This window comes from Crocuta crocuta, unplaced genomic scaffold (genome assembly GCF_008692635.1).
Source record: "Crocuta crocuta isolate KB4526 unplaced genomic scaffold, BGI_CrCroc_1.0 scaffold83, whole genome shotgun sequence".
Lineage (NCBI taxonomy): Eukaryota > Metazoa > Chordata > Mammalia > Carnivora > Hyaenidae > Crocuta > Crocuta crocuta.
In genome coordinates this window covers 6,940,971-6,963,359 of record NW_027529638.1, presented here as the reverse complement: position 1 = coordinate 6,963,359, position 22,389 = coordinate 6,940,971, and the positions used below count along the sequence as shown (strand labels likewise).

The window sequence follows — 22,389 nt, the reverse complement described above, 5'->3', positions numbered from 1 at the left end:
CATCCCCTCACTTTTAATCTGAAGGTGTCCTCCAGTCTAAAATGTGTTTCTTGTAGACAGCAAATAGATGGGTTTTGTTTTTTAATCCATTCTGCTAACCCATGTCTTTTGTTTGGAGCATTCAGCCCACTTACATTCAGTGTTATTATTGAAATATATGGGTTTAGAGTCATTTGTCATTTGTGGGATTGATGCTTGTGGTGGTGTCTCTGGTACCAGCGTTCCTTCCAAAATTTCCCTCAGAGATTCCCTCTCAGGATTTCTTGTAGGGATGGTTTAGTGGTGACAAATTCTTTCAATTTCTGTTTATGTGGAAAGACTTATCTCTCCTTCTATCCTGAATGACAGGCTTCCTGGATAGAGGATTCTTGGCTGCATATTTTTTCCATTCATCACATTGAAGATCTCCTGCCATTCCTTTCTGGTCTTCCAAGTTTCAGTAGATAGGTCTGCAAACATTCTGATAGGTTTCTTTTTGTATGTTAGGGCCCTTTTCTCCCTAGCTGCGTTCAGAATTCTCTCTCTGACCTTATATTTTGCCAGTTTCACTATGATATGTCGTGCAGAAGATCGATTCAAGTTACGTCTGAGGAGTGTTCTCTGTGCCTCTTGAATTTCAACATCTACTTCCCTCCCCAGGTTGGGGAAGTTCTGCTATAATTTGTTCCAGGACTCCTTCAGCACCTTTCCCTCTCTCTTCCTCTTCTGGAATTCTTATGATACGGATATTGTTCCATTTGACTGTACCACTGAGCTGTCGAACTCTTCTTTTGTGTTCCAGGATCAGTTTATCACTCTTTTGCTCAGTTTCTTCTTTTTCTATAATTTTGTCTTCTAAATCACTTATTCTTTCTGCCTCTTCAATCCATGCATTGGACGCCTCCAGTTTATTATGTATCTCATTTATAGCATTTTTGAATGCATCACAACTATTTTTGCTCCATAGTGTTTGTAGCCATAGTTTCTCTGATGTCCACCATGCGTTTTTCAAGTCCAGCGATTACTTTTATGATTATTGTTCTAAATTCTTGTTCAATTATGTTGCTTATGTCTGTTTTGAGCAGTTCTTTAGCTGTCATTTCTTCCTGGAATTTCTTTGGAGGAGAGTTCTTCCATTTCATTATTTGTTTAGCTTTCTGTCTCTTGTTAATTTTAAAAGCTTGTTGTACACTCTGCCCCTGAGAGTTCTGCTGTATTAGAGAGGGCTCTTTGACTGTTCAGGGCCTGCCTGTTCAGGAAGTGTTCTTTGAATGGTGTCCCTTGGTTTCTCTTGTTGAGCATTTGGTTATTTTGTTTCCCTACTCGTAGTGGTATTTGGGACTTCCCACCATATGTACTTTGGCTTGTTTCTTGAGGTAGCCCTGGAAAAAGAAAACAGACAACCACAGAGGGGACAAAAGTACACAAACACACAAAGCCAATAAACACGCAAACCCAGGGTCAGGTAAAAACAACAAAACAGCTCTCTGGCAGGGATGGGCGTGGTTTGGTGTAGGCAGGTCTAGCCACCACTGTGTCCTGCTGGCCGCTCCCTGAGGCCCCACCTCAGTGGTTGTGGGGAGAAGAATGGCGTTGCCCCAGTCCCTTCTCAACCAAGTGTTGCAAATCCTCCTTTGGGTCCAATCTCCCTGTGCTGAGGATGTAGCCAAGGTGGGCTGAGTTCTATGCCCCACGCCCTGCCTCGTTTCCAGGTCCCAGTCCATGGCTTTGGGTATACTGCCCCAAACAGTCCCGTAGGTCGCTGCTTCCCTGCTGTTGGGAGTTGAGTGGGCCGCTTCTGGGTATATTCTAAGAACAAAATTGTTGGATGGCACAGAATACAATCTCCAACTCAACAGATAATGATTTTTCTAATTGTACCAATGTACACTCCCACCAGTGCATAATGAGTGTTTCTGCTGCTCCACATCTCATCAACATTTGGTATTATTAAACTTTCCAGTAGATATGTGGTAGTATTTTATTGTGATTTTACTTTGTATCTCGATTATTAATGAGTTAAGCATATTTTCATTAGCCATTTGGATTTTATCTTTTGTCATAGTTTCTATTTACATTTTTTATGCATTTACCCAGTGGGCTTTCTACATTTTTCCTAAAGATTTGTGGGGGTTTTTAGATATTGTACACACTCTTGATTATGTCTATTGTAAATATCTTCTCTCACACACTGTCTTCCTTTTTACTCTTAATGTTGTTTTTTGGTGACTTTCATTTTCATTATTAGAAATGGAAGTGTTAACCAAATTTATCAATCTTCTCCTTTATGGTTACAGATTTTTGTGACCTAACAAAACTCTGTATACTCCAAGGCCATGATGATATTCTCCTGTCTTCCATTTCTAAGGTATGCTTTCTGGTTTTAACTATCCCATTTCAGTTAATAATCTATCTGAATACCTTTTTCTTCCCACAGGATGAAATCAGGGTTTATATAGGTGTCTTCAATTGACTTTCCCCCCATATTCCCATCATTGTTTACTGAAAAGACTGTTCATTCCACACTGTTTTACAGTGACTTTTTTTTCTCCTAATAAAGTAAGCACCTATTAATGCATCTGTTTGTTTCTGGGGTATCCTGTTCTATTGGTCGGTCTTCTCATCCATCCTAGCACCAATATCACACTGCCTTTTAATTACTATAGTTTTATCAGAATAAAGTTTTATTATTGTTATGCAGTAAAACCAGTTTTGATACTTTATTTTCTTTCACAGTGTCTTGGCTATTCTTGGTCTTTTGAGATGTGGTTAGAATTCCATGGAGTCTACACGGGAGCCTGGGTGGTTCAGTTAAGTATCTGACTTCAGTTCAGGTCATGATCTTGCAGTTTGTGGGTTCCAGTCCCGTGTTGGGCTCTGTGCTGACAGCTCAGAGCCTGGAACCTGCTTTGGATTCTGTGGTCTCTGTCTCTCAAAAATAAATAAACATTAAAAAAAAAAAAAGAATTCCATTGAGTCTACGGATCAATATGGGGAGATATAACATCTCCTGATGCTTCTCTACAGTTTTCTGCCAGAGATCCTGCACATGTTTTATTAGTTCATTCTTTTTTTTTTTTTTTTAAATTCCGGTTTATTGTTGGACAACACTGTTTCACACATACATCAAACAGGCCAAAAAAAATAAACAGCAACTTCATAGACAAAAAAGGAAAAAAAAGAAACCTTTTATCTTTGGCCTTTTTAACCATCTCATACAAACCAACTACTTATAGTACAGCTAAGTACATACACAAAAAAAGTTACTGGAATGCTCGGAATAAGATTGTTTTTTTGTTGTTGTTTTTGCTTTTTTTACAAGGTTTTTTTTCTCCTTTGAGATTATAATGAACATGGTCACACCACAAGTAAAGTCAGAAGTAGGACAGAGAACGCTCCGAAGGCTGGTTTGGTCATCCGAGATCATTAAAAATGGCTGACCCCTAACAATATGTACAAAAATATAAAATGTAAATAAAAAATACAAACAAATTTTCCTTTTTAAAGTACTTTTAAGAAAAAAAGCAGGGCCTTGGAAGTTTTGGTTCTTTTTTCCTCCCCTGTTGCAAGTTCACGTTGTGGTTTTGGTTGGGTGGCGGAGAGCGTGTGTCATCTGCGGGTGGCGCTGCCCGCGTGGGGCGGGCGGGCGGGACTCTCTCCTCCAGGGTGACCACGTTTAGATTCTGAGACGGGAAGTGGAGGGTGAATAGGTCACGGTGGCCTTTTTTGTTAAGTTTAACTTTTCCTTTTTTTGCGCAGGAACAATGCAAAGATGGCTTTTCAGAGCAGCCAGTGGGGCTAGTTCATTCTTAAAGTATTTTACTTCTTATACTTTATAAATATTTATTGAAAATATATTTCTAATTATTTTGGGGCTGATTTATAGGAATAAAATGGTTATTGTTTTTTTGTTTATTTTTTGCTTTGGCTAGTAACATCACTTATTCTAGTTAAAAAACTGATCTATAGATTCTTTTGAATTTTTGACATCTATAATCATATCACCTATGAATAATGAGGTACATGTTATTTATCTGTTTGATTGTTTTTCCTCTATCTTTTCTTTCTCTGGTTAGTTCCCATAATACAATAATAAACAAGTAAGGATAACTCTTCTTATTCATAATCTCAAAGGAAATGCTTTTTGTTTCACTGGTGAGTATGATATTTTCTGTAGGCTTTTGTTACATATCCTTCTCACCCTCTTTTAGTGCTGGCTTGTGAAGAGTTTTCTAAAATCATGAATGGATAATTAATCTTATCAAATGTTTTCTTTACTGAACCTTAGAAGATCATTTGATTTCTTACCCTTTTAACAAGTTTTAATACAAATTATATTCATGGCATTTTGAATATTAAACTACTTCGTATTTTTAGAATAAATCCAGTTTGCTATAATGATTAATTTTAAATATATTATTAGATTCAGCCTGCTAAAACTGAAGGGGAATTTTAGATCTATGTTCATGGTGAGACTCACCTTTATTCTTCTTATAAATTATGTTTGTTGGTATTTGGTATAAAGGTTATATTAGCCTCATAAAATGGTGAATATCTTTTTTCTGAGAGAGAATAAAATTATTCAGCTTTCCTATTTCTTCTTATATCATCCATACTTTAAAATATACTGGCATCAAATTGTTCATAATATCTTCTTAATATGTGTAAGATCTGTAGTGAGATCTCCTTTCGCATTCTTGATTTTGGTTATCTGTGCCTTTACTGTCTCTCTTTTTTTTCTTGATTAATCCTAGTAGGGATTTACCAGTTTTATTTAGTCTTTCAGACTCAACTTTGGTGATTATACACTGATACTGCATTATGTGTTTTCTATTTTATTAATTTCAGCTCTTCAGGTTTCCTTCCAAGTATGGCTTTACCTACATCACATAAGATTTAAAAGATAGCATTGTTTTCATTATTAGAAAATTTTCTTATTTATCCTAGTTATCTTTTTATTATTAGACAATACACTTAAGTCAGAGAATATACTCCATTAGGTTGCAATATTTGAAATTTGTTAAAACTTTTTCATAACTATGCATGTTTTATATATTTCATGTGTACTTGAAAAGAAAGGGCCCTGAAGCTGGGTGCAGTACTCTAGAATACATCCATTAAATCAACTGTCTTAATCATGTTCACATTTTCTATATCCTTGTTTTTCTTAATCTGACTGTAGTATAAACTACTCAGAGGCATTAAAAGCTCCCATGATATTTATGGATTTGTCTATTTCTCTTCATAGTTCTGAGTGTTTTGCCTTCATATGTTTTGGGGTAATGTATACTTATTATAGTTCACAGTTGAATGAGACCTTTCATCACCATAAGTCACACTATCTCTATTGAGTCTCTTAATCTTTTTTTTTAATTAATTAATTAATTAATTTATTATTTTTTTTTCAGGATGAACCTATGCTTTTTTTTTATTTTTTTTTGAGTCTCTTAATCTTAAATTCTATTTGATATTAAATATTATCTCTGCCTTCTTTAAGTTTGAATGATTTTTTAAATCCTTTTATTCTAAACCTTTTAAATCTTATATTTAACAAGTGTTTGTTTTGAAAAGTATAGTTGATTTTTATTTTTAATTAAAAAAAGTTTTTTATTTGAGAGAGAGAAAGCAAGTAGGGGAGGAGCAGAGAGAGAAGGAAAGAGACACAGCGCTCGAACCACAAACTGTGAGATCATAATCTAGCTGAAATCAAGAGTCAGATGCTCAACTGACTGAGCCACCCAGGTATGCCAAAAGTATAGTTGATTTTTAAAAATTCAGTTGATATTTGGTCTTTTAATTAAAGCATTTAGATCAATGGCATTTAATGTAATTACTATAATACTGTGTCTTAAATCTAGTATATTTTTAATGCTGTATTTGTAACCCCTGTTCTCTGTTCCTTTTTCTCTCTTCTTTTCTGTTATTTTGGATTGAAAGTGTGTTAAAAAACAAAAAACAAAACACCTTTCCAGGGGCTCCTGGGTGGCTCAGTTGGTTAAGCATCCGACTTCAGCTCAGGTCTTGATCTCATGGCTTGTGAGTTTGAGCCCCACAGTGGACTCTGTGCTGACAGTTTGGAGTCTGCAGCCTGCTCCAGATTCTGTGTCTTCCTCTTTCTCTGTGCCTCCACCCCCGCCCCCCAACTCGTGCTCTCTCTCTCTCTCAAAAATAAACATAAAAAAATAAAAATAAATCTTTCCACAAATCCTTCTATTAGTTTGGGAGTTACATGTTGTTTTAAAAAATTTTAGTAATCACCTTATAAGTCAGTGTTGAACTTTCTCAGTTTTTACTCTGAAAATATCTTTATTCTGCCTTTAGTTTTTTGAAGGATGTTTTTCATTGGGTTTAGAATTCTAGGTTGGCATTTTTATTTTTCAGCACATAGAAGATATTGTTTGTCATTTGGCTTTCATTGTTGTGCTGGAAAATGAGCAATCAGTCAAACTATCATCTGTTTTGAGATAATCTATTATTTTCCTGGCTATTTTTAAGATTTTTGTCATTAGTTTCTTGTAGTTTCTGTATAAAAAAAGGTAGATATCTTTTTGTCAGGTTTTAGATTCATTTGAGATTTTGAATCTTTGTTATCTTTCACAATTTCTGGTAAATTCCATGCCAAAATTAAAAAAACATATTGCCTCTGCCTCCCCCCAGCACTTTCTGGAACTCCAAACAATGTATATGAGAGCTTCCCACTGTATCTTCTGTACTTCTTATTCTCTTTTTTAATGTATACTGATTATTTTCTCTATACACTTCATTGTGGAATTCCTTCCAATCTATCTTCCAGGTCACTGGTTTTCTAAGAAAACTCTACTTAATCTCCTATTAAACATATCCTTTAGGTTCTTATTTGGGGTTATATTTTTTCAATTCAGGAATTTCTAATTGTTTTAAGTCTGCTATGTCACCTTTTATACTTTCTGGTTTCCTTCTAAATTTTTTAAGCTTGCCCTTAGCTCTCTGAACACAATAAGCATACTTGTATTGAGTCAATATCTAAAAATTTTGGTATCTGGAGATTTGTTGTTGTTGCTTGATCTTTGTGCTGGTTCTTGCTTACAATGTTTTGACTCCTCATGTATCTGGTCCTCTCTGATTATGTGCTAGAAATAATCTGTATTTGAAAAATTATATGGGATGTTTTGTTTCCTCTGGTTCACTCTTATTCCTATGGTGTATCCCTCAAGATTTTTTAATGCAAAGATGGGAATAGTTTACCTGTGTTTACACTGTCCCTTTGCCCCGTGAGGTTACATAAGTGGAGTTCAGCCTCTCAGGTGCCTTTTCCAGGTGCATAAAAATGTGTAAGCTACAGAACCGTGTTTGGCAAGACTTTAAATCAAAGGAACTTGGTAAGTAGCTTTGGCCAGTGTAGATATAGTCATGGAGTAGATAATGTAGCTAAAGTTATGGATATCCAAAATAAAACTTAAGACATTATTAATAAAGCAAAGAAGGTCTTTGAGTTTAATATCTGGCAATTCAATAATATTAGGAAAAGTGGAAAGCATACATGATAAATAATCAAGAGGTACATTTAATTTCTCACCATTTTCTGCCAATGGAGCAAGAACTTCGAAAATCATTTCCCTTTTATCATGTTCTATTTGTTTTTTGAAGAGTTTTACCAGCTCTTCAGCAATGTTTGTACTGGCAAACTGTTCTTTACTTGACTCTGCAAAAAAGGACAGGAACATTTAGAGCAAGCAATGTTAGAGTAAATGCAGTAACTGTATTCTATTACTTTCAATACATGCTCATTTTGTACCATTACTGATAAATACAAATACTTTTCAAATACGGGGACTATCAGATATATTTTAAATGCTCTTGAAAAGGAAAAATGGCATTTAAAATAACATTCTCAGTGTTATTCAAGGCTATAAAAAATGTTCACTAGCATAACATATAGGTAACCATAGCAACAATTAAATTCTAAATTACAAATTCATAGTTTCAAGGCTTTTAGTCAAAGAAGAAACATTACTCTTAACAGACTGCATTTTTACATGGCTGAAGTAAAGGTGACTCATTATTACCCTCAGATCATTAAGGTGGTATGCTGTTGCACTGGCCTGACATTGTCTACTATTAAAGGTCAATTCTTCACATGTACTTAGGGTCTCAGTCCTTCTTGCTTCTTTAGCATCTCCTCACTCTACAACCCCACCATCTGTGATTAAATATGTTCTAATATTTCTTATACAAAAACAATATTAAAAACAACTTTCTTCCACTTCACTGTTCTTCAACTACCATCCAATCTCTGTTCACTTTCACAAACAAGTTTCTTCATAGCACTGTCTACATACACTGTCTCTACTTTCTCAACTCACATGCATTCTTATACCCACTTCAAACTAGTTTTGGCCCACATTCACCCTCTGCAGTTTCAAACTTCTCCTCCTTTTCTACCAGACCTGGGATCTTTTCTCCAGTTCCTTGGAACTTGATCCTTTTCTTTCTTACCTTTTTGGTCTTTACTCTCATCACAGAAAATTGAATTCCCTTCCATAGCATCAAAACAGCTGCTGTATGCTGATACTTATACAGTCACATCTCTAACCCTCTTCTGTACTTCAAGCTACTTACTTAACTGGCCACTTGGCATCTCCACTTGACTATCCCCCTTTAGCATCCAAACTCAATGTCTAAAAAGGACTTCTGGTATTACCGGAGATTTGTCTTCCTCCAACTTTACTTGGTAAGTGAACAGTTTATCTATCCATCAATGCAGGCAGAAACCTAGGAGTCACTGCTCACTTGTTTCCATTCAATTCTACATCCAATGAATTACCAAAGTCTACCAATTGACCTCCAAAATACAACAGGAATCCATTCCATTTATTTCCAATTATCTTAATTTGTTTTGCTGCTTCAGATTTCCCAATAATTTATCCAGAATTTTCAGAGAATTCTGACCAAATTCAATCTAGATTTTTTATTCTTTGGTTTGGGGGCACAGCTGACATCCTAGAATTTATTTTTTATCATTATCTTGATAGATATTTTCTTCTCCTTCCAGTATTAGGTCCTCTGTTACCTACATCCTTTTGCTTTTCACTTCGTAGAAGCATCCTCCAGCAGTTTCCAAAGAGAACTACTATAATACTATGTACAGGAGGTAAATATTTTGAAATCCTAACTGTCTGAAACTGCTTTATTCACCCAGAGTCTAATTTAAATCAGTCCTTCACCTTATTCCATTACTTTCTCATACAAGCAATTCTGACAGTTTATAATTATATGCTTTTGTTTGTAAATTTGTTTAAAAAACAAATTTCTGGGGCTCCTGGGTGGCTCAGTTGGTTAAGCTTCCAACTCTTGATTTTGGCTCAGGTCATGATCTCATGGTTCATGAGATGGAACCTCATGTCAGGATCTCTGCTGACAGCATTCTTGGAATTCTCTCTCTCCCCTTCTCTCTCTGACCCTACCCCCCAAATAAATAAACTTAAAAAACAAATAAACTTAAAAAAATAAACTTTAGTATAAGCTAAAGTATAAGCTCCTTGAGGGCAGGGACAGTGCAGATTAACAACCACAAACAGCTTATATAGTACAGTGCCCAGTACAAAGTAGGTATTCAAAAGAACACTTGATTGAATGTGTGACTGAATGAACAGTTAAGTAAATATAAGAGTTAGGTGCTAGTCTCTAGTTTCAGGTAAATCTCCATTAATGTCAAATCAAAAATGATGCAAATTCAACTTTAAAAGAGAAAGGAGAAACACAAATCTTAACAGTTTTGATTCGTTCTCTGGTTATGCTGCTTTTGGCACCTGCACAAGATCGATGTCAAAATGATGAAAATCCACTCTAAAACTTGTATGATTCCTAATGCCATAAAAAAGAAGAGTGGAGTGTGGAATGTCTTTTCCAATAAGCTACCGAAACCCTCAGAGATCATATTCTACAAATGTGAGCACACCTTAGCCTAAAAAGTTACTTTGCTATAAACAGGGATGACTTAAGTCCTGAACACTGTTGGTTGCTTCTTTGCTTCAGACGATTCTTCAAATGAGAAGAATTTCAGAAACATAAAATCATAGGTGAAACAGAAAGACGTTAATATTTATCTAGTTATGTGCTCTCACTCCTTTTAAAAATAATAGTGTTAGTGTTCTTTTTTGCCAATCCATATTCTATTCCCCCAAACACTTAATAAACTAAAACCAAGTCACTCCTGCTAACTAATTCAGGCCATTTGCCAATGCAAGGAAACAATGCACTATGATTAGTACACAAATTAAAGAACAAAATCTATATTTATCCTGCAGGCAGATAAAGAGAAAAAGCAGCATGAAGTGTGATTTAGACATTATATTTGAATCAAATGCCATGGATGCTTAACACACCCTTAACAAGGGTTTTTAAGGGTTATTTTTTGGATTAAAAAAAAAACTTAAATAGATAGTTAGGTCTTATACTTCTATTACCAGAAGAATCCAGTCCCCCTCTCCCATTTCTTCTTCCTCAGAAGCAAGCAAAGCAAGCATATAAAGCTCTTTTAGCTAAGTCATTAGTTTTACCTCCATATCCTTAAATAACTTATTTATACTGCCACTTTTAAAATTTTTTAGTTTTAAGTATTTTTGTTGACTTTCCAATATAAATGATGAAGCCTTAGCTTTCTTTTTCCCCCTCTCATCATATCCCCGCATCTTCACAATGTAATTATACCATACGTTGGTTATATCAATAATTAGTGTTTAAATAACACAGTATTTCATTTTCCCTAGAATTATTTTTTACTTCCTCTGGGATTATTGTTTTCACTTGCTTAGTTTTCTATGTAGTTATCAGTAATTCAACTCCAAACTTTTCATCAGTTGTCTAGTACTTATCATTAATTAAACACCAAGTTCTCCATCAATTGTCTGATCTTCTCTTACTAAGTTCATTTAGGTACTTAATCAATTTCATCTCCTCCAAGAATTACCCCAATACTGAGTCTAGCAGCCTTCTGAGTTGCTCCAATCTGGACTGGTTGCTCTTTGAAAACAGGCCATTTGGGGCTCTCATATCACCATACTACAAGGAATTCATGTTTTCTTGTTGGATCCCTGTTTCATGATTCCTACGTAGTCTTCTTTCTTATTTTAAATCCCTTATTTTGGTGGAACACATCTTCAGTGGCTTCCAGGGGAAAACTATGTCGGATATTGATTTTTCTGAGATGCTCATGTTTGATAATGTCTTAATTATAACTTCACACTTGGCTGACAGTTTGGGTATAGAACTCTATATTAGAAATAATTTACCCTCAAATTTTGAAGGCAGTATTCTATTTTCTTCTGGATGCCAGTGTTTTGAGTTATCTGATGTCAAGTGATTTACAGTCTTTTGTACATAACTTTTTTTTAAATTTGTAAGATGTTCTTTGTCCCATTTTAATGCTGATTTAATTATATGGAGAGAGAGACAGAGACAGAGACAGAGAGAGAGAGAGAGAGAGAATATGAATATGGGAGGGGCAGAGAGAGAGAGGGATAGGATCCAATACATGCTCTGTACTGTCAGCGTGAAGCCCAATGTGAAGTTTGATCACATGACTTGTGAAATCATGACCTGAATCAAAATCAAAAGTTGGCTGTTTAACCAACTGACCCACCCAGGTGTTCCTGTCCCATTTTAAAATTTCACACTGATGGGCCATGATCTGGGTCTATTTTTATCTTCTAGGCTAAGCATTTGATAGACCCTTCTAATCATGGAAAATTATGTATATTAGTTCTGTGATATGTGAGTTATTTGGCAACTTCTTCCTAAACAGAAGCTAAAACTCTTGGTCCAATTCTCTACCTATATTTTTTATTCTATTTTCCATCTTCTTGTTTTTTGCTTTACTTCTGCAACTATTTCTCAACATATTTGTCTTTCATTTTAGCTATTGTGCTTTTACTGTTCAGCCTTTGTCGTTCTGTTCCTCTTTCTTTAAAAATAGCATCCCGTTACCATTTCATGCTCACAGTATTTTTTTCTAACTTATCTGAGGATATTAGCTTCTTTTTTCTCACCCTGCACACTTTCTATTTCCTCCATAATGTTTTTTTTCTATTATTTATCTCATTATCTTTCGCATTAGAAGCTATCCTCGTCTCCTTCATTGTCTGCACACCGATTACAAATTAGGATTTAAGTTGGCTGGGAAGACAGTAGAGTAGCAGGACTCTATAAGCTTGCCTTGTCCCATTGATACAACTAGATAACACCCATATCAGCGTAAATAACCCAGGAAATGACGTGGAGACTGGGAGAACAAACTCTATAATTAAAGGCAGGGAAGAGGTCACATTAAAGAAGGCAGGAAGGGTGAAGATGTGAAGAGGATGTGATCTGGGAGGGAAATAAACCATGGCCATCCAAGGTGGGGAGGGAGCTGGTGGTGCAGAGAAGGGTGGAAAACAGATTTCCACAACACAGAGCCCACAAACAGGGAAGATGAGTCTCTAATATTTGCCTTTGAAAGTGAAAGAGGCCAATTTCATGAGTTCTTGAAACCAGCAGGACTTAAAGCCTGGAACTTTAAAAATCAGGAGGCTCAGCTCTGGGAGAACCCAGAAGGCATTAGGAAGCAGAGTTCTTGCCCTTAAAGAGACATGACAAACAGCTTGTGCAGATACAGTGTAGATCCAGCAGTCTGAAAAGCACCAGGGGTTAGATAGGGGGTGGGACAATGGGGGCAGGTAGGGAGAGAATAATTGCTCATCTCAGAGCACAGCCAGGAGAGATAAGGATTATGGAGAGACCCCTTTCAGGAATAAAGGAGCTGGCAGGCACCATTTCCTTTGTTGCCCCACAGCATAAACAACAGCCACCTATGGGAACCAGTGAGGCTTCCATACTCCTTACCTAACTTGTTTGCACTGAGCCTCTCTCCCCAACACTTTGGTCAAGATCCACCTTTCCCAGTCCCAGCACTATCCACTCCTTACCCAGAAAACCAGTACAAACCCTGCCAATAACATATCTTCTAACCTGCTCATTTTGCAAGAACTCAGTCCCAGCAGGGGCAGGTCTAGTTTCATAAGCTGACCACTACACACCTTACTGCATACAACAGAGAGACTCTGTAGATAATTAGAATGAAGGAAAAAGAGGCCAAGACTCAACAGCAGAGCACATGCAACACAATAAGAGATGGTCCCTGCAGTGCAGTGGACCTCTTCTTCATAAGACTATCATCATTAAGACAAAGAGAAGTAGCTAACTTTCCTAACACACAGAAACAGACACAGAAAGTCAGACAAAATAAGGAGACAGAGAAACATCTCCCAAATGAAAGAAAAGGATCAAGCCACAGCGAGAGACCAAAATGAAACAGATATCAAATAATACGCCTAATAGAGAATGTAATGATCATAAAGATACTCACTGGAGTGGAGAAAAGAGTGGAGAACATCAGTGAAATTATTAACACAGAGATGAAAAAGAACCAATCAGAGATCAAGAACACAGTAAATGAAATTAAAAATAGACTTGATGAAATAAATACCAGGTGAGATGAAGCAGAGAAATGAACTAACGATCCAGAAGAGAGTAATGGAAAGTAACCAAGCTGAGCAAAGGAAAGGGAAGAAAATTACGCAAATTGAGAAGAGCCTTAGGGAACTCAGTGACTACATCAAGGGTAATAACAACCACATTATAGGGATCTCAGAAGAAGAAGGGAGAGATAAGGGAGCAGAGCATTTATCTGAACAAACAATAGCTAAAAACTTCCCTAATCTGGAGAAAGAAACAGATATCCAAATTAAGGAGGCACAGGGATTCCTTCGAAAAAATTAAACCTCAGGAGGTCCATACCAAGGCACACAGTAATTAAACGGCAAAAAGTAGTAATCAAAAAAAATTTTTTTTTAATAGCCAAAGAAAAGAAAACAGTTACATACAAGGAAAACCTCATAAAACTATCGGAGGATTTTTCAGCAGAAAATTTGCAGGCCAGAAGGGAGTGGCACGATGATATACTCAAGGTGTGCTGAAAGAGAAAAATCTGCAAGCCAAGAATACTATATTCAGCAAGGGTATCATTCAGAATAGAAAAAGAGGTGAAAAGTTTCTCAAAGAGTTCATGACCACTAAACCAGCTCTACAAGAAATATTAAAGGAGACTCTTTTGAGTGAAAAAGGAAAGACTGTAAATTAGAGTATGATAAAAAACATAAAAACAGTAGAAATAAATATTTCTGTAAAATACAGTCAAGGAACTTACACAAGAAAAGGATGTAAAGTATGACACCATATATTAAAATCATGGTAGGGAGAGAAGTGAGGAATGGACTCAAATGTAAGCAAGCACCAACGTAAGACAGACTGCTATACACAGAAGACAGTATATACAAACCTAATGGTAATCTCAAATCAAAAAGCAGTTAATATATATGCAAAAAATAAAGACAAGAAAATCCAAGTATATCACTAAAGAAAGCTAACAAACTATGAAAGAGAGCAAGAGAAGAAAGGATAAGAAGGAATCTACAGAAACAACCACAAACCAAGTAACAAAATGGCAATAAATACATATCTATTAATAATTACTCTGAATATAAGTGGATTAAGGGCTCCAATCAAAAGACACAGGGTAACAAGTGAATTAAAAAAACAAGACCCATCTATATGCTGCTTATAAGAGAATCATTTCAGACCAAAACACACCTGCAGATTGAAAGTGAGGGGACAGAGAAACATTTATCATACAAATGCCTGTCAAAAGAAAGGCGGGGTAGCAATACTTATATTGGACAAAATGGATTTTAAAACAAAGACTGTAATGAGTCAAAGAAGGACACTATATATAATAATAAAGAGACAATCCAACAAGAGGATATAACAATTGTAAATATTATGCACCCAATGTGGCATACCCAAATATATAAAACAAAAGAACTAATCAATAGTAATACAGTAGATTAGTATCAGTAATAATAGAGTAGTTAAGAGTAGAGGACTTTAATATCCCACTTAGATCATCCAAACAGAAAATCAACAAAGAAACAGTGACTTTGAATGACACACTGGACCAGATGGATGTAAAAGACATATTTAGAACATTTCATCCTAAAACAGCAAAACATACATTCTTTTCAAATGCACATGTAACATTTTCCAGAATAGATCACATATTTATCACAAAAGAAATCTCAATAAATTAAAAAAAAAAAGTCATACCATGTATCTTTTCTGACCACAATGCTCTGAAATTAGAAATCAATAAGAAAAAATCTAGAAAGAACACAAGTACATGGAGGTTAAATAACAGGGTTCTAAACAATGAATGGGTCTACCGAGAAATCAAAGAAGAAATTAAAAATTACATGAAAACAAATGAAAATGAAAATACAATAGTCCCAAATCTTTGGAATGCAGCAAAAGTGGCTCTGGAGGCTTAGAGCAACACAGGCCTGCCTCAAGAAAAGAGAAAAATCTCAAATAAACAACCTAAACTTACACATTAAGGATCTAGAAAAAGAACTAACAGAAGAGTAACCCAACAAAAGGAAGAAAACAACAGAGATGAGAGCAGAAATAAATGATGTAGAAATAAAAAAACAAAACCAAAACCAAAACCAATAGAACAGATCAATGAAACCAGGAGGTGGTTCTTTGAAAATATCAACAAAACTGATAAAAACGTCTACCAAGACTCATTAAAAAAAGAGAGAGAGAGAGAGAGAGAGCGCCTAAATAAAATTACCAGTGAAAGAGGAGAAACAACTACCGACACTACAGAAATACAAACAATTGTAACAGAATATTATGAAAACCTATATGCTAACAAATTGGACAACTTAGAAGAAATGGATAAATTTGTAGAAATATATAACCTACCAAAACTAAAGCAGGAAGAAATAGAAAATTTGAACAGACCAATCACCAGCAATGAAACTGAAGCAGTAATCAAAAATCTCCAGACAAAAAAAGTCCAGGACCAGATGGCTTTACAGACAAACCCTATCAAACATTTAAACAAGAATTAATACCCACTCTTCTCAAACTATTCCAAAAAATAAAAGAGGAAATAAATTTTCCAAATTCATTCCAGGAGGCCTGTATCTCCTTGATAACAAAGCAAAATAAAAACACTACAACGAAAGAACTCTAGGTCAATATCTCTCATGAATATAGATGCAAAAATCCTTAACAATATATTAGGCAAACTGAATTCATTTTTTTAATAGTTTATTTATTTTTGAGACAGAGAAAGACAGAGCATGAGTGAGGGAGGGGCAGAGAGAGAGGGAGACACAGAATCTGAAGCAGGCTGCAGGCTCTGAGCTGTCAGCACAGAGTCTGATGCGGGGCTTGAACTCACGAACCGTGAGATCTGACCTGAGCTGAAGTTGGATGCTTATCCGACTGAGCCACCCAGGCGCCCCTAGGCAAACTGAATTCAACAATAAATTTTAAAAACATACAGCATGCTCAAGTGGGATTTATTCTTGGGATGCAAGCATGGTTCAATATTTGCAAGACAATCAATGTGATATGTCACATCAATAAGAGAAGAGATAAAAATCATATGATCATTTCAATAGATGCTGAAAAAGCATTTGACAAAGTATAGCATCCATTCATCTAAAAAACTTTCAACAAAGTAAGTCTAGAGGGAACATAGCTCAACATATAAAGGCCTTATATGAAGCACCCAGAGTGAACATAATACTCAATGGTGAAAAATTGAGGCTTTCCCCCTAAGGTCAGGAACAAGACAAGGATTCTACTCTCAACACTTCTATTCAACATAGTACTGAAGTCCTAGCCACAGCAATTAGACAACATAAAGAAATAAAACACATCCAAATAGGTAAGGAAGAAGTAAAACTCTCCCTATTTGCAAATGACATGATATGATACTATATATAGAAAGCCCTAAACACTCCATCCAAACAAAAACTACTAGAACTGAGAAATAAATTCAGTAAAGTAGCAGGATACAAAATCAGTGTACAGGAATCTGCTGCATTAGTATACACTGATGAAGCAGGAGAAAGTGAAATTAAGAAAATAATCTCATGTATAGTTACAACAAAAACAATAAAATACCTAGGAGAAAACTTAACCAAAAAGGTGAAAGACCTGTATTCTGAAAATTATGAATCACGTATGAAAGAAATTCAACACCATTCAACAAAATGTAAAGCTATTCCACGTTCATGAGTTAGAAGAACAAATATGGTTAAAATGTCTACTACTCAAAGCAATCTACACATTTAATGCAATCCCTATCAAAATGCCAACACTATTTTTCACAGAAATAAACAATCTTTAAATTTGTATGGAACCACAAAAGACCTGGAATAGCTAAAGCTTGAAAAAGAAAAACAAAACTGGAAATATCAAAATCTCAGACTTCAAGTTAAATTAGCAAGTAATTACAAAATTAAAACAGTAGTATACTGGCATAAAAAGAGACACATAGATCAACAGAAAAGAACAAAAAACCTAGAAATAAACCCATGATTATATGATCAATTAATCTCTGACAAAGGAGAAAAGAATATTCAATAGGAAAAAGTCTCGTCAACATATGATGCTGGGAAAACTGGACAGCCATATGCAAAAGAATGAAACTGTACCACTTTTTCTTTTACCATACACAAAAATAAACACAAAATGGAATAGGGACCTAAATAAGAGACCTGAAACTATAAAAATCCTAAAAGAGAGCACAGGCAGTAATCTCTCTAATATTAACTGTAACAATATTTTTCTAGATAATGTCTCCAGAGGCAAGGGAAATAAAAGCAAAAGTAAACTTCTAGGACTACGTCAAAATAAAAAGCTTCTGCCCGGTAAAAGAAACAATCAACAAAACTAAAAGGCAACCTACAGAATAGGAGAAGATACTGCAAAGAACATAACCATTAAAAGGTTAGTATCCAAAATATATAAAGAACTGAAACAACTTAAATACCCCCCAAAACAAATAATCTAATTAAAAAATAGGCAGACATGAACAAGAGATTCCTCAAAAAAAAAAAAAACAAAACATACAGATGGTCAAGAGACACATGAGAAGATGCTCAACATCATGCATCATCAGAGAATGAAAATCAAAATTACAGTGAGTTATCATTTCACACCTATCTGAACGACTAAAGTAAAAAACATAAGAAACAAGTGTTGGTGAGGATGTGGAGAAAAAGGAACCCCCTTACATCGTTGGTGGGAATGCAAATTGGTACAGCCACTGTGAAAAACAGTATGGAGATTCCTCAAAAAGTTAAACACAGAACTACCTTATGATCCAGGAATCACACTATTGGGTATTTACCCCAAAAATACAAAAACACTAACTCAAAAGGATACATTCACCCCTATGTTTATTGCAGCATTATTTATAATAGCCATACTATGGAAGCAGCCCAGTGTCCACTGAAAGATGAATGGTTAGGGGCACTGGGTGGCTCAGTTGTTTAAGCATCTGACTTCAGCTCAGGTCATAATCTCACAGTTTGTGGGTTCGAGCCCCGCATCAGGCTCTTGCTGACAGCTCAGAGCCTGGAGCCTGCTTCAGATTGTGTCTCCCTTTCTCTCTGTTCTTCCCCTATTCAGCTCTGTCTCTCTCTGTCTCTCAAAAATAAATAAATGTTGAAAAAAAAAAGATAAATGGTTCAAGAATATTATTAGAATATTCAGGCATAAAAGAATGAAATCTTGCCATTTGCAACAATATGGATAGATCTAGGGAGTATAATGCTAAGCGAAGTAAGTCATTCAGAGAAAGACAAATACCATGTGATCTTACTCATATGTAGAATTTAAGAAACAAAATAAATGAGCAAAGGAAAAAAATGAGAGAGACCGGCAAACCAAGAAACAGCATCTTAACTATAGAGAACAAACTGATGGTTACCAAAGAGGAGGTGGGTTGGAGGATGAAGGAAACAGGGGATGGGGACTAAGGAGTACACTTATCATGAGAAAAAAATAAAATAAAATAAAATTAAAACTGGGATTTAAAAACTGATTAGGAGCTATGAATATGAGTGGTCTTGTTAACTGCAAGATTATCTTAAGGGTGGTCAGATAGTCCTTTAAGTCTATGTTCTAGATGACAAATGGGATCTAACATTGAGTTCTCACCATCAGTGTTATCTATTTTCACTTAATCCGTATTTGGAATGGTACTCTGGTATCTGTTACTTCAACTTAGTCTGTTGTTCCCAGACAACAAACTTCCTATTTTTTGGAGAGAATAGTCTTTTGCTTACATGGGAAGGGTTAGTTACTATAAAGCGTGGAAAAGGGCTTTCTAGCAGTCGCGACCTCCCCAGAAGGACATGACCCTCACGAAGGACCTCTTCCACCCTCCCTGCAGGAGGGGAAGCAGCAGCACAGTAAGTGCCTGGTACAGAGCTCCAGCTCTTAGTAAAGTGCCCGGGATGTTACAAAATCACCACTGTCTTTGGCCATGCCTAAAAGGAATTTTTTTGTGTTGGCTTCTCTACTGTCCTTTGCCAGTCTATGGGAAGAAAAGCAAAGCTTACAGAAGGGTGTTCCTTCAGATGGAGGCAGCACTAAAAGCACCCTGAATGAAGATGAATAGGAAACTATTCCAATAAACAGGTTTTAATTGAATGAATGAATGAATGAATGAAAAAGAGAAAGAAAGAAAAAGGAAGGAGGAAGAAAGAGAACAAAAGAAAGAAAGAAAGAAAGAAAGAAAGAAAGAAAGAAAGAAAGAAAGAAAGAAAGAAAGAAAGAAAGAAATTTTAATACCACTAAATTCTGATCCTTTTGAAGATTCCAAAGAACAAATTGGTTACTTCTTGGTTTTCCAATTCAGGATTCAGGTATCAAAATATCGCTAAGTTAGTTATTGTTTGTCTTTCTTCCCAGGTTCTAAGATGTTTTGGTTATCCTCTTACCCTTCCTTTTTTTCCCCTTTCCTTGGAAGTGAAATTAAATGCAACTTTTTATCCTAATATCTCTACCCTCAAAATCCTAATCTTTTAAACTGAAAATTTTCTTTATAAAAGATTGTGGAACCAAATAAAAAGGGGAAAAATACCACACTTAATCTATAATGTTAGATAAGAATGAAAACTTTAAAACTGTATTCATACTATAATTGTGAATATAGAAAAATTATATATGTACATAAACTAGGGCTCAAAGAGAACAAAAAGGTGGAGCTGTATTTTCCTTTTTTTGTCCCCAATTCCGTAACAGATTGTACTTATTGAATTATTTTATATTTTATCTTTAAGTTATATGCTTTGTGAGCAAAAACAACAAAAATTTCTGCTGTTTAACATTTTTATTTGAAAATACTGACAAAAGAGTGGCTAAAATGAGCAAATCAGAGAACTCTAGATGCTGGCGAGGATGTGGAGAAACGGGCACCCTCCTACACTGTTGGTGGGAATGTAAACTGGTGCAGCCCCTCTGGAAAACAGTGTGGAGGTTCCTCAAAAAATTAACAATAGAACTCCTCTATGACCCAGCAATAGCACTGCTAGGAATTTACCCAAGGGATACAGAAATGCTGATGCATAGGAGCACATGTACCCCAATGTTCATAGCAGCACTCTCCACAATAGCCAAAACATGGAAAGAGCCTAAGTGTCCATCAACAGACGAATGGATCAAGAAGATGTGGTTTATCTATACCATGGAATACTACATGGCAATGAGAAACAATGAAATCTGGCCATGTGTAGCAACATGGATGGACCTTGAGGGTGTTATGCTGAGCGAAATAAGTCAGGCAGAGAACAACAAATATCACATGTTTGCACGTATAGGAGGATTAGGAGGAACTTAACGGAGGACAATGGGGGAGAAGAAGGGGGGAAATGGTGGGGGAAAGGGGGAGAGGCAAACCATGAGAGACTCCTGAATGCTGACAAAAACTGAGGACTGATGGATGTGGTTGGGGAAGGGAAGGATGGGCATGGAGAGGGGCACTTGTGGGGATGAGCACTTGGTGTTATATGGAAACCAACTTGACAATAAATTATTTGTAAAAAAATTTTTTTAAATTAAAAAAAATGAAAATACTGACAAAAAAAGTTACTCTAGTATATAGTGATATGCTATATTCAGAAGTCTGCAATATGGTAGGGACTTGGTATTTACCCTATGCTGATAAAAATAATACTGTGTCAATTTCTTAACTCAGGGGGAATAAAGTACACACTGAAATGGGGAAAAGTATTCTGGAGCATACGGGTTCTACTTCAGTGTTGACGTATTACCTAGCTAGTACATGAACATAACAGACTCATGATATAAACTCTAGAAGTCTTAGTATATAAAGGAATATTTCTCTTTTATCTTTTGTCCTCCAAATGAGGTGAAAGCAGTAACAGATGGGAACAATGAAATTGGACTGAACTAATTAAGTGCATATCCATCTTTTAATAAAGGTGAGGGAGAGGAGGCTGAATTAAGCTGGTCTATGCAATCTCCCAAACAAATTCTGATACCTTAACAGAGACAACTCACATTAAATGGTGTTTATGTTTCTGTTAGAAAGATTATGACATTATCAGGGATTATAACATGACTTCTGTTTTATTTCTACAAAGTATACTAAACATGAACTCCTATAATCCATTTTAATAATGGAAAACAGTATCTTGTAAAACAATGAATAAATGTTCTTTCATTCTTGGTCTTACGTTAATGATAGATATAATGAGACAGCATGAAAAAGAAGAAAAGCAGAGGGGAATAGAAGGCAAGAACATTCATAAATACCAGGAGATGACCCACTGAGTAAGAATGGCTTTTAACACTGTGTGTTAACCATACTAAAAAAAACTAGCTGTCTCATGAAAATAAATTAAATCTAAACATGTCGCTATTCTTAAAAAAAAAAAGACTTTCAAAATTTAGCTCTGATAAATAATCGCTATTCCTTTAAGTCAATGAAAAAGTAAAGTACTGAGATTCAGACTTTAATATGCAGTATGTAAGAACATGAGCTTTCAGTTAGAAAATCCAAGGTTAGAGTCCTGGTGCTTCTGCTTATTTATTTATAAAATGGATATAATTAATTAATTTGCTTTATTATATTATGACAAAATATCATTTGGCTTCACTGTTCCCAGAATATGAAATTTATTATGAATATGGTCGTGGGGTAGATTCAGACTAGGAATTCTAACTTTATATCAAGAATCATGGGAAGGAAAGCCAGAGAGAAGAGTACCATTAATGATAAAGAGAAAAATAAAACAGAGAAAAGAGATAGGGGTGCTGGAGTCATCTGTCCCCTTGTCTGTTATGACTGGGCTGTTTCCAGCATTGGTCTATTTCTGTCTAAATGTTCTGATTCAAGGATTTCTCATAATTTTTTCTAATGCTGTTATAAACATATTCTTATGAAAAAGTCCTCTATTGTTTTTAGGAATTTTGTAAAAATGGGGGGGGGGGGGGGTGAGCCGC

The 22,389-nt window shown here is 35.6% G+C and overlaps 1 protein-coding gene and 1 pseudogene across 5 annotated transcripts in view; one reads left to right on the top strand and one right to left on the bottom strand.

Moving 5' to 3' along the window:
- RAP1GDS1 (Rap1 GTPase-GDP dissociation stimulator 1) overlaps window positions 1-22,389 on the bottom strand; it is a 173,402-nt gene that overhangs the window by 32,253 nt on the left and 118,760 nt on the right. For all 5 annotated transcript variants that reach the window (XM_077762333.1, XM_077762332.1, XM_077762334.1 and 2 more), the window contains one exon: window positions 7,535-7,660. In XM_077762333.1, coding sequence (XP_077618459.1) covers window positions 7,535-7,660 — 126 coding nt within the window. The remainder of the gene's footprint in view (window positions 1-7,534; window positions 7,661-22,389) is intronic.
- On the top strand, window positions 19,275-19,515 carry LOC144230113 (small ribosomal subunit protein eS27 pseudogene; annotated as a pseudogene).